At 42.4% G+C, this 13,618-nt stretch overlaps 1 protein-coding gene and 1 long non-coding RNA gene across 6 annotated transcripts in view; both read left to right on the top strand.

Moving 5' to 3' along the window:
• The first annotated feature begins 1,789 nt into the window (after positions 1-1,789).
• On the top strand, positions 1,790-4,067 carry LOC111242806 (uncharacterized). The gene is made up of 4 exons (XR_002670167.2): positions 1,790-2,356; positions 2,861-2,947; positions 3,523-3,563; positions 3,941-4,067. It is a non-coding gene; the product is annotated as an uncharacterized LOC111242806 (long non-coding RNA).
• Positions 4,068-10,832: 6,765 nt separating this feature from the next.
• The window catches only part of LOC111249930 (gamma-aminobutyric acid receptor subunit alpha-6-like), a 126,650-nt gene continuing 123,864 nt past the window's right edge, over positions 10,833-13,618 (top strand). For 2 of the 5 annotated variants that reach the window (XM_086980381.1, XM_086980386.1), the window contains exon 1: positions 10,833-12,660. In XM_086980381.1, the coding sequence (XP_086836507.1) occupies positions 12,170-12,660 (491 nt within the window). In that variant the 5' untranslated portion in view covers positions 10,833-12,169. The remainder of the gene's footprint in view (positions 12,661-13,618) is intronic. The other 3 variants (XM_086980393.1, XM_022804406.2, XM_086980396.1) reach the window with 3 other exon arrangements.

The following is a 13,618-nucleotide window of genomic DNA, read 5'->3' as shown; positions in this document are numbered from 1 at the left end:
TCATACGTACGGCCTGTTATCGGCCTTGTAACCCGGATCAACGCCTGATGCTGTCAGACTCACAAATCGCTGTCAAAAGCTCTTAGAATTAGCATGTTTCTTCCAAATCCCACTCAGATAAATGCGTTTCAAGCAAAAAGCACTCTCATACTGTCCGAAACGTCTTTCAAAACAACGCATCTCCCCTTATTATGTCCCCTTTAGAACATATTCGCAATGTCGTAACATCGATTGAATCGACATTGCTATGAGGGAACAGTTGAAGATTATTTGAATATGACTGATTTCTACCATTAGCAAAAACAGGGATATGCTTTTAGTGTTACCGCGTTATATGATTTGTCTTTTCAAAGCTAAGCGTTACGTTGATTCAAGGTAAACGGTATCTTGGCTTGACGATCGGTTAGATACGGGCCGCCATACAAAGCTCGAACTAACGTTAGTGGCTAGCTTTCGGGTCAGAAGCCAAGCTTTCCGAATCAGTGCACGAGCTGGCTAGATTAGATGGGTACAGCCCTTGTGTCGGAAATACACTATCTAGTACATAACAATAATGTCCAATATATGTTTACTGCAAGCCCGTTTTCTAATTACGATGATGCGTATGGCGCCGAAAGAGGCTTCCGGTGCTACTCGTCGATTTTTAATCAAACTCGATTTGTACTGTTCAGCGAAAGGCAATCGCTAACGTTCTGCAAGTGCATACCTTGCACGTGCCACGTCGACTCACCCCATGCACGAATGCAGTTGGGAAGGACAACTATAGGCAGTTCAACGTAGGAAAACCTCAACACTTATTCGCAGTAGACCGCGACAAGTACCGCCCGTACTTCTCCGCGTCCTACTTATTTATGAAAATTGCTATGAGCGGAGAGCGTAACTCGAACGGGATTGGTTGCTGGGAACGACGAGCGTTACGCTAAGTGAGAATTATGCGATTTTTCATATCGAGATAAAAGAAACTAATTGAATTTTGTTATGACGAAGGCACATAATCAATACAAGCCCGGAAGTTACGTTGAGTCACAATATACTTTTGCCGCGAGATAGCGTAACCGATATTCCGTCTATCAACAGTTAGCTCAGGAGTTAGTTTCGTAAAATTGCGCCCTAGCAATGCTAACTAAAAGCGAGCCGAAGCTGAGAATGGTATTTGTGTTGACCACAAAGAACTGTATATATTCTAAGCTATGATAAACTTGTGAACTTTAGAAAGTTATTAATATAACAATCTGCTGATAACGTATTTTGCCTAACTATAAGAAAGCTCAAGTGATCCCTTCAAATCAACTAGAAAAAAAAAGTGACTATTTTGTGAACATAATTATACAGTAAGTATTTCTTAATGGGTCGTACATCATTTCTAGTGCCCTTAGACGATAGCCGGTTCGGTACTGCATATTGTGATATATATCAAGAAAAAGCTGTTTGAATAAGACTGAATAAAAGTGTTATTTATTGGCGATAACAGCGTGACAAGATTTATCGCCTGCGATTTCTTTAGGTAAAATTGTATTATCCAAGCCATCGTTATAACCAGTTGTTTACTATTGGCACCTATTGTTTCATCTCGCTCCCTATCCCGATCGTGCCAATCGGCAATATGGCTGGTCTGATTCATCTTGCACTACCGAAGAGGGGGAAGAACAAGTAATCGTATTAAACCAGGTAGAACTTCGATAACGCTAGTGGGCACGAGGGGGCGAACTCAAATTATCCTACCTATAAAAAAAAACTATACCCTACGTGAAGCTTTCAAAAGGCGTGAACAATAAAACGAAATTACTTTGTTTTTTTTTTCTTATAGCAAAACGGTGTTTGTAGGTAGTTAGATAATCAACCGCCGATCGGTAATATCAGTGGGAACATTAGCGTTTTTATCTGGAATTTATATGAGGAACTAATTGGTGCTGGAATGTTTCATCTAGGGCCTATATCCTGGCACAAAACGATAGCAATGCAGGTTGAAAACAGGTTAATTATTAAGCTTGGTGTCTTCTTTCCAGAAAGCACATACTGTTAAGCAGCGGAGCCGAATCTTCCATTTATATAAGTAACCTCCCCATACAGATTTGAAGTACAGAACCTCTATCGCGTAGAAAGCAGAACTGGCGTTGCTAATTTTATCGAGCTCCAAATAGAAGGCGCAGTGATCGAAATTAGGCCCCTCTGACCTACGGTCGATAGAGAATGGATAGGACTACTAAAACGAAGTGATCGGTAGCCAATGCGTGTGAGGAATACAACAGGCAGTGCAAACAACCCCGTTTCTCACCGACCACCGTTAGTCAAGCGTGACTGCGCTGCTGGTTTTACTGCTATATCGGAAAACCCCTCCAGTAGATAACTGAACACGGTAGCATTTACTATACTGTTTCTATATAAATTGCCTCTCCTCAGGACGCCAGTTCCTTTCTTGCGCACAGAACTTACATACTTATCTTTAAATACTTAGAAGTTCATATCGAATAATTTTCAACATTTTAGTTGATACTAGATTCAACTCTTTGAAATGGGTGTCCAAATTTCAATCAACAGAATCCCCTAAGCGTTTTAAGATTCATGCCGCTTTTACCTTGAAGGTAAAGCAGACAAACTATACCAGAAAAATACACATCTACCTTTGCATTGTGTACAGTATCCGTATAGAAGCAAGTAAATAAAAACTATTCAATATAATATTAGATTATTATTTATTTATCTGTATTGGAAGGATAGTTTTATGTAAGAAGTCAGCTCTACTTAGAAACTGAAACACTTACCTATTTATCGTTGTGGAGAAAATTCAAAACAAATATGTTCCATAATCGTACAACTTTTCAAAGCTTGCTGTTCCACTGTTTTTTTCTTCTGCTTTCAGTGCAAAGGTTTTTTGAAATAACAGGATGACCAACCTAGTGAATTTGGAGACTAACCAAGATAGCTATTGAATCTGCGATGTAGCTAAGTACGTATCGGTACGTTTTCAAGAAACCCTTGGTTCTAAACGCTCTTACTTTGTAAGGTTTAAAGTTAAAATAAGCCATAAGCGAGATCTGCAAAAGCTTACAATGCTGCAAAAGGGTCTGTCCTCATTTCATCCACTCTTCCAATGGCTGGCCTTGTCTAATCCTTCCCTGAACAAGGGCGTCTTTCAGCCAATCATTTCTCCACTCCCACAAAGCTTGCGTACCCTCCATTCAATTTCAAAAGCAATCCAACAAGAGAAAATCGCCGATGTTGCAGGTAGATCTCTGAGCAAAATGTCGCTCCAACCTAGGACAATTAGCAATATACTCAAGCTATCTCTAGTAAGTGCTATATATAAATATGCGCTTTTGGTACCGTTTAGTTGCTTCGAAAACAACAAGTCCTAATTTATGCTGCCTGTGAAGAACTGTTGTAAGACCAGTTCAACGTATCACTAGTTTAATAGGGGCAGATATCGAACAGGCATAGGTATGCAGGGTAAATAAATTTTCTAATTTCTTACCAAATTGGGTCGCTGCCAATGCTGAAAACTAAGTTGACTCTTGTTTTCAGGCGGGTCTCTTAATGGAAGGGCATGCTCGAGGAGCAAATAGGTGTGGCTTGTACGAGGACTTCTAACAAATGATTACCTCTTTCTTTTAATTGCTGACGGTCAACGTATTTATTATTATATGATTTCGCTCTACAAAAAGTGAAATTGAAGCATAACAAAACATTATTAAATCATTATTTAAAGGCACAGCTTTCTTTACTATGTTCACCGTTCATTTACTGTATAAAATAAAAAAATAAGCTATTCTTTAACAACACAAATAATAAACACAGATATATGCGTATAAAAATAAATGCTAATTGAGTCAGATACACCAACATTCATTTTTTTCATAACTATTTTTAAATCTATTGAGAAGCTTGATATCAAATGTTATAGCTGTTTAATTAAATAATAAAATAAATTGTTTATTTTAAGGCAGGACTGATCGGTCTATGAGCGAAATCTCAGAAGAATCAATTCGGTCAGATCAACAGAGATGCATGGAAATGCTGAATGATTCAATCGCAAGAAAGGAGACAAGTACTATATCATTATCATATACAAATATGAGAATGTATTTAAACCTCACACAAAGGTGCCTAATTTCTCTAAGAGTTTGATAGGTTTGCTCAAGCGTACACATTGTAAATACAATGCAACATCACAACTTACTTAGTAGACTAACGCGACTTAAAGCAATAAACTTACACAAGACTCGGAAGTCTTTTAGAAGACTAACTATTGTACTTTATTTATCGATGATAAGGTTGCCCTACATAACGACCTTTTCGGCCGGAGCGATTTCTTTCTCTCCCTTTCTATCTTTTTTTCTCTCTCCCTTTTCTTTACTTTGTGGACCTGACGAATACTGACGCTTTGTAATCATAAAACGCGTATGTATCAGGTGTGCGCACTTACTTAGCCATATGCATCTGGGCGCCTGAAAGCGATCGCTATTTATATTTCTTGCCGCTGTTCATTGCACTCTTTTTTACAGCACCTCGAAACTCTGCGTTAAGTGGTGACGACGTAATGTAATGAAGTCTATTCGCCTGTTCTGTTAATCCTCGTATCTTCCCCAACATTTCTCTCCCCTTGCGGGTCCTAAACTCCATTGCCTCTTTGTTCTCGCGCCTGCTACCCAACTCATTCTAACCATGCGGGTCCTAAACTCCATTGCCTCTTTGTTCTCGCGCCTGCTACCCAACTCATTCTAACCATGCGGCCTAACTGTCTTCCGCCAACACGACGACAAGCCTCTATATTCCGCTCTGCCCATTTAACCCCACGAAATTCGTTCCAGCGGCCACCTACCAGTAATACAGCTGGCTCAGCACTTGTAAGACAAGGGCACGCACCGAAGTTTACGGCATTCACATATCATCCTTGTCGCCGCTGTGCCGTAGCTTGTTGCTGAGGGAACGACTGTCTATGTGACGAAGCAATAGGGACAAGGGGACGGACTCAGCAACCACTGGAGGAGCTAGAAGCTGAGCCCGGTCAGATAGGGATAAATAAAGGTAGATGCCCGGAACGTTGCAAAACACGAAGCCCGATCTGATCAAGCTCGCGGGGCCGCTGTTACCTATCTGCGACGCAGATATACTAACATTGTCGTTATCTCTACTTTCAACCGTTCCCTGTCGATTTCTCTATTCTCCTCGCTCTCACAAAACTTGACTGCCCTTATAGAACGGGGTGCAGTATTGAGTGCAAATGGAGTAACTCGCTTCGCACTGATAGTAGAGTAGCCAACTGTGTCCCTACCTACCGAAATCCCTGGACTGTTTCTCACTGCTGTTCCTCGTTGCGCTCGTACTGCTGCCGCTGTACGGCAGTGTACCTTAGCCTGCGGTAGTACGATGTCATTTGTTTTGGGAAAAAACCCATTTGCTCATCACTCGCCTCTATGATGGCTGCCTATCCTCCCCTACAATCGTGAGGAAGACTGCCGGAAGATACATCTAAAGTGGTCGCCCTTCCATCGCTAGATTGTGCTTGTTTTATTTAAATCTGAATTAGTAAGTTTTTCATTTCCTGCTAAAAACCAGCGAGCCAAAATGACGAAGCTTATTTAGGACAAGTAACAACGATGTCGAACTGCCTAAATCTAGCAAGCATTTGCCTGCCGGCTCTCGAGCAAACGTCTACGAAAAAAACAAACATTTTCTTTGTTTGCGGCTAGTCAATATGGAAAACTGACCGAGACGGTGAGCGAGTAGCTACTATCTTGGCCTGTGGTGCTGTCCAAAAAAGCCGAGTGATAAAAAAATTTAACACTCGATTCAGACATGAAACAAAGTGCAAGAAACGAAACTTTTGGCCTTCAAGGTCCTATTTAAACAGATTTTCATTTTACACACGTTCGGCAGGCAATCTTCATCTAGAGTGTTGAATTGATGCAACTTCTATTTTTACGATATGTGAAAACTCTTTAAACTGGATTATATTCTTTTGCCACCACATGAGCGACACACACAGCGTTTGTGAAGGCAAAGCTTTCGGGATTTTCGGCGAAGGCTAAGATTGTCTTGCCTTCATCTATCTATGTATGTCGGAAATTCCGCCGGGGAAAGACTCGGTAAATTTTGGGGTAGCCTACCTAACCTTAGTTTTAAAAGAAAAGTTACTGCAAGGAGATAAAGCGTACGCAGTTTACCTTTCTATAAATTCATTCTGTTTTAGAACTTATCCGTTGTGCATATAAATTACACTTGTTCTTATGGTTCGCCTTTTAAAAACAATACTACATATTAACGAATGTAGCGAAGCGAGCAAATTTGTTTAACTTAGATTCAGAAGCGACTCGTAAACTATTATGATTATTATCGTTGAGAGAGAATTTCATCTCACTTGGGGTTTACGCAGTGCTCTATCTTCATCAGCGTAACTCTGCCCAATGGAAAGCGTGCTATGCTTACGTTCTATGGCGCGCCATTTTACCTGATAAAAATCTCATCTGGTGATTTTAGTCATTCTATGGATTTTTATTTTCTTCTATTCCTTCCACTGTGTTTTCTACGATATCTTAAATCAGTGAATATATTTAGCAGCCAACCGTGACGTTTAAGCTACTTTCCGACTGGGATAGTTTAGGCACACAGACGAATTGTTGCTGCCCCCTAGTAGCATTCAGCTGACACACACCTCCAATGAGTGCGTCTCGCAATGTCCGCCAGGTCGTCTTTGCAAAGCTACTGGACAAAACAACAGAAAATGTGGCAGTCTCTCTTATAGGCTCTTTGTTAACCGTTAAAAACTTCAGCAAACGGAGATACAATGACTTTGTAGGGTTCTATGTACAACTGACCAAAGTACAGCTGATCTTTTCAAGGTCCGAAGAGCTTCGTCAGCTCGTTCCTGTATTGGAGGTCAACAAAGAGTAATGGGATCGTTTTGCCTATACGAGATAAACTATTATTCCAATACATAAATAACAATACAAACGAATCTCAGTTATTGGTGCGAGATCGACTGTAAAGTCCTCTTACCTAAAACATCATGCCGTGCAAGAATATAGCGGATGAGTCAAAACGTGTAAGGAAAAACAAGACGAAGCCCGTCCGTCGCTTTCGCACTACCGGATACTATCAAGCAGCAATACTACAATATGGCGTCAAACCTCCATCTGCGGCGAAAAGTTAACCAGAGGCAAAAAAAAAGTACAACCTGTCTAATTGGTTCGAGTACAAGGATAAAAAATTGAATATATAAAGATTATACTGCAACGCTACCAAGGTGATATCTTAGTACGGTACGACCTGAAGCTGATCCGAAGCAGGAGCTCTAGTGGAAATGAGTTTGATGAGGGTATGATGCACGCGTTTATGCGGTGTCCATAAATTTAATCTGACAGACTTTTGGAAAAAGAGTGCTCCATTTCGATGTTTCATTACACTTTAGTAATGTTTAACTGCGACAACTGTTTACGTTTTTGAGTTATTTTTATTTGATTGCATCTACGTAAATGAGTCAATAAAGATGCTGGCTCAATAACACATCTGGTTTATAATGAGGAATAGAACAGGCGCGCAATTGATACACTTAATCTAATAAAGACCTGTTGTTACAAACTGTTTTTACCGAAAATGTGAAAAGCCAAGTACTAAAAGCTGATATATGCTCACATGTTTTTCATTAACATACTTCTTTCACTAGTTTTAAAAGGGTCTAATTTAGATTAGTTTTAGATTATTAATTCATCGTAAATAGGAGGCCGTTACGTTGTGGTTGAATTAGGAAAAAAAAAAACAGTCTTAGCAATACATGCGTATTGTGCGCTAACAAAGCCTATCTAAGGTTAGGAAGTCAGTTATGATTGCCGTTATGTGGCTTCGATAAATAGAAAATTCTGATAGAGGGAAATTCTAACACATGATTTAACAAGCGAAATCATATCACGTGCACTTTTGGCCTGGACGAAATAAGGAAGATAGATGTTTTGTGATGGCTGTCACTGATTTGGAAAGGGCTAACAGGAAGAACGTGGGAGATGGAGACCTTGCTTTGCATCTTCGAGATTTTGCAAGTCTTCGTGAATGCGGTAAACCCGCGAAGCTTGTGGTCATTTAGCATCAGCTTTGGAATGGAAGGGCCCGCGTATTGCATGAACAGCTGTGAGATCAATGGTGCTTGCTTACTAATCGTATTAGCGCGTGGTAGTAGGGCACACACTGGTCAGCAGTGGCGATAAGGAGAAGAATCTATACAAAGGGCCGCTTGTTGTTACCTGCAACGAGAACACGCCGCAACAGCAACAGCAACAAGTCCCCATCTTCGAATAGAGATCGTTGTCGCCGAGTCTAAGTTGCTGGTCCCCGTCGTCGTTCGTTGTCTTAACAGCACTCAGAGACGGATACTCATACACACGTACCAGCTTTTTGCGGCTATCGCTTCTGCAGCAGCAAATTTGTACGAAGCTGTACGGAAAGACAAAACGACGCAAAAGCTACCGAACGTCCTCTGGAGCGCGATGCACTGAAAGAAGATAACCCCTTTTGTGAAAGGCCTGCTCCGAATCCTTGCTTTGCTCCGCTCCATTTAGATGACGCCTTAACGACTGTCGCTGGCGGCCAATGAACATGTCTGAATAGGAAGGTCACTGGGCTATGATATGAATTTATTGTGATCTGTTCTATCGAGTAATTTTTCATACCAAAACACACAGGTTTTTGGCTATGCTCGGCCTCGTAAAAGAACGCTATCGCTTTATGTCGCTCCGTTCACTTAGCATGCATCGATATTGCAACAAGGCAAATCGTGACGGAAGTAAAAAGGGCCGGTGTTTAGCGGTGGCACGACGCCGGGTCGGATAACATATGATGAAAATACTGCCCGTATGTGCTCGACAACGTCAGCGACATATTAAAACTTAGTTCTTATTATTTTCTTTTTTATTTTCGAAAAATAAAACATTTCGTAAACAGTAAAACGGGTCGGGTTTTAACACTCCCTTTAGTTTTAAACAATTTTTTTTCTATACGTAACGTTGCTATTCAGGATGTTTTGAAAAGTTGCGTATCAAGTTCGAGCAAATACTTCGCTTGACGACAGCTCATTAGCTACAAGATAAAGTACTCCACCAGCCTGTATTTGCGCGTTTTCCAGATAATATAACACAAAGAATCATATATTTATACACACCATTTGGATTTTGGCCGCATGACAAGGCTTGACAGCAGTTTCTGGTATTAAAAGAACCGTCTGCGTTTCAAGTGCCTCTGTGTGCTAAGTCGAAAAGCTAGATCTCGGATCCGTTCTGTAGCAACATAATGAAAATCCAGTGAGTAAGCTGAATTAGTTCACTGAATGGGTTCATACTGAATAACGCTTTTAAAAAGTCTGAAAATATAATAACGTCTCAGACAGCGATTTAGTTACGTATGGATATATGTCGTATCACCACCTCGTCGCACCTTCTGCTACAGTCAATGTATGTACGAATGTACAACTGTTGACATAATGCAGCTCTAAGGAGCTAGCGAAAGCTAGAGAAGGCCCACTCAGTCTGTAACGCCTCGGAAAAGTTGTGTAAGTTATTCAGTAATCAAATATCTATAATGGGTCGTTTACTTAATAGTTATTATCATAGACAACAGACTCAAGTACGTAGTGTCACTGAGACTAAGCTAGGCAAGATGCATGTGATAAAAATTTCATGGATCGAATCCATGATCTCGTAAATGTCTCACTTAGAAGCCGGCATTGTGAATGAACTTAAGCGAAATTATACTCGGCAATATACTTCTGTCAGAAAGTTTTGTCATTTTAGGCATACGTTGACAGAAATGCAGCGGTCTTTCATGCTGTGTTAAAGGTCACACTCGCGTTCGTATAGTTCTCGGGGCGGGTCCGCCTGTCAAGGAAAGCGCTCGTATGCCAACATTGGACTACTGCGGTAGCAAACCTGATGAGAACTAAAGGGCTAGACTAGTGGGGGGTCCTTGCAGTAGACAACGATCAGTAGACAACGATCAACAACCTCTTCTTGTATTAGTGGTCAGCTCATTTAATCAAGCACCTTTAAAACATCAAGTCACGCAAGCACGCAGTAACCTTGTCCTGCCAAAGTATTCGTCCATCATCGCTAGTTCTAGATTCATCACTTCCAGTGGCGCCGTTTCCTGCTATTCCTACCCACTCAACATAATAAAACAAGTATAATATTACCAAGTATCAATGACGCTTGCTCTATGCAACCACTTAGTCATTTTTTAGCTCTATGATTCCGTGCAGTGTATGCAATGCACAGCTACCTATCGCCCTGTTTGTGCAAGTTGCCACCATGATACTGCTGCAGAGGGCATTGTAAAGAAGACTTTACGGTCTACTATGAATAGCAGAGTGCCATCATGATATACAAGAGAACCGTCTGCTTTTGCCGCTGATGGCCGGTTCTTTTCGTCCAAATAGTTTCGATCTTGAGATCTAAGACTTGCTACTTGGACGCCTGTTCGAATGCATTCGTTAGCCACTTGCCGCTTAGCGTCGTTCGTCTCCGTTCGATTGTGCCGGTTAGTTTTAGCGGGCGCTTGCCTCAGCGCTGAGACCGTCGTTGTGCTGGCTTCGTCGAATTACCGCCTCAAGCGGTCACCGCGCTCGTCTCTGATCTTTCCCCATACGTGAACCCGCCAAGCTGCCGCCATCGTCGCCACCATGGGGTAGGTGTGTGTGAGCAAGCGAGTGGTGCCCGATGGCGGATGTCCTGCCCTCTCCTTTGCCATCTCCTCGGCCGGTTTTCTGGTGCGCGGCCTACTAGTTCCATAAGCAGCCGTGGGGCGGCGCTGCGACCAGACTATACTTCAATGGAGTTTCTTTTAGTTGAAGCTCTGGCGGCGAAAGTTTCGGATGCTCGGTGTGCAAAGTTGACGGCGGCTGCCGGATTCAAATTTAGTTGACGCGCGGGGCCGGCAAGCCACGTGGTTTCATGAAACGGTGTCTTGAAAGTGCTAATTAAGGCATGCAGCGTTGGACGTCGCTTGGCAGTCATGCGACAATTCACACTTGGTTGATTATGGTTGTTCTTAACAAGATACAACTTGTCGTCATAACAGGTTCAGAGTGCGCAGTGTATGTAAACATCTCTTGATCTTAGCTGTTACCCGCGCACGCTACATAATTTCGCTTACGTGGAATAAAATATAGAACAACGCCAGAGTGTCGAAGTGGACAACGGAGAAACCTTAACGCGGTGCATGACGGGCAGAGCAATGGCGACCTAATGAACTAGGCAGACGATCAAGGTGTACTTTTGTAGTGACTACATTTAGAAGTTAATTAATTTCAGAGAACAGTTGGAGTACTGTTATCGTATTGTAGTAATTCGTTGACAGTGCCGATTGGCTACCGTTGTTTGGTGAAAGTAGGAGAAAAACGAAATTTCCAAAAATACTCGATCATTTTTACTCCGGGAAAATGACTTCATTAGTAGTAAGAAATGCGTTTGCAGCGACAGTGCACACAAGACGGCCAACAGATCGACCTGTATCATGGGCACGTAGCTAATTAGTAGCTAACACCAGCCAGCCCCGAAAACAGTTCGGCGGCTGCGGCGGTGTAGAACTGCAACTGCAGCAGCCTTCGGGGGCAAAACGACGCTGACCCTTGAGGGGCGCGCTGGTTTCACGATGTGCATCGCGCCCCGTTCGTTTCTTGCCGCTTCCGTAGTTGGTTGCCCTGGTTTACCTTGCTCAGCTGACAGTCAAAGGCCGTTCTTTAGGTGGTTAGAACAGGAGGCGAACGCCAGCCGAAGTCAGCTGGCTGACGCAGTCGTCCGCTCAGTAGCGGCCGCTGGTGCACCCCCATTGCGGCGTAAGGAGCCCCAACAACAGCAAAAGGGTGCAGCGGGCGGAAGACGCTGTCGGCAGCATACGGCAGTGGCAACAAGAAACGCTGCCACAGTTAATATTAGGAAAATTGGCATCAACGACAACAATAATAATATCCGAAGCAATACCATTACTTTACACATCGAGAACATAGTTACTGCTAAAGTTTGCAATACGTCGTTTGTTCGATCCTCACAGGATCTGTGTGCTGTTGGTGAGAAGGCCGTTGAAGCATTAAAGCAAGTGTCGAATAGCGATTCTTCAGGTGACTGGGTCTGTTCGAGGAGACGAGGGCCTGACGACGGCGACGCGCGGCTGATCGCCGCCAACCCTCGGCATGGGGCCGAGCGGGGCCGTAGGTGTGTTCGGACAACGACTCAACTTTCTGCTGATGCTGTCGCTGCGTCTTATTCACGAAAAAGTCGCCCAGAACGACAACAGCTACAGCAGCAGCAGCAGCGGCGGCGGCAGCGTAAACAGGAACACCAAAGAACAAATCACCAAGAGGAGAACACCTCCATCAAAACTTCTATTGCAACAATGCACGTGGCGGCAGCAAGGACGGCTGTGGACTCGCCCGCCATTGCTGTTCCCGCATCCACCGCTTTTAGTGAAGCCAGAAATAAAATCGTTATTACCAAACTTAAGTTCACCAGCAGACAGCAAAAAGTGGACCTTGCCAATGAACAAAACTCACAGCAACATTCAAAAAAACTACAAATGCTACAAATACAAATGCTATGCCAAGTGTCGTTGGCAATCAATATCTTTGTTGTTAGTGTTGTGCGTTACCGTTGTCAACATTCCATATACAATAGCTCAAATAAGGTAAGCCGACGATTCTCTGAACTGGTGCTCAGGTACATTCTAACTTCGGGTTGACAAATATTTTGGGTTTAATTGCTATACTGCAAAGATACACTTGTAAAGTTCTAGAAATGGAAAAAGAGTTACACAATGCCCAACACCTGTCAGTTCCAACAATACATAATATCCGAAATGATGAGAGATGTATCTATATGTGCTGTGTGATTGAGAAGTCAAACAAATATGACTTTATTTAGGAAATTGGACCAAAGAAAAAATACATAACGAATAAAATGTTTTCCATGTACTATGCAGCTGCCTATAACTTGCGGCTCTGAATCTAATATATATAATCTATATATCTATATATCTAATATATATAATCTGAATATAATGCGGATTAGAATTATTAAGAATGAGTGACGTGCCACACAATAGAGGGTTATCTATATTAAAACCTGCTAGGCATGTAGAACATGCCTATCAGCATATCTACGAAGTCTGCATCACCATCACCTCTAGGCTAGGATACAGTGTATACGCATGTGCTCCGGTAACGGAAACTCAAGCCTGTCAGCAAAGAAACTAGCCAGGAAAGAAGACTTACAGGAGTCTATCTTCCAGGCAGATTCTTCTAAGTTTTTACTGTAGAACTTATCATTTGTTGCTATCAAAGTATGGAGCCTGCGTACGTTAAACGCTCCAAGAGTGACCATCGCTCGCGTCGTAGTTGGCTTAGCCGCCTCCAAAAGCAGCGGCTTGCAAGACTTCCTGTCCGTGTCCTGTTCACGTCGCTCGTTCGCTGATTCTATCATGACTTTCTCATGTGTTAGCTTGTTATCTATGCAAATGCCTACTTGAGATCTACCCTGTCAACGATAGTGCGAATGGCTTATGTACAAGTGTATTAGGAAAATATTTCTGTGTATCGTTGGATGGCTAATGTGTCGGTGGGACCCGATGTTGTTCTAGCTAGCAG

This window comes from Varroa destructor, unplaced genomic scaffold (genome assembly GCF_002443255.2).
Source record: "Varroa destructor unplaced genomic scaffold, Vdes_3.0 BEIS01000001.1, whole genome shotgun sequence".
In the NCBI taxonomy this organism is placed as follows: Eukaryota; Metazoa; Arthropoda; class Arachnida; order Mesostigmata; family Varroidae; genus Varroa; species Varroa destructor.
Note: the sequence above shows the minus strand (reverse complement) of the source record. Positions and strands in the feature narration are given on the sequence as shown.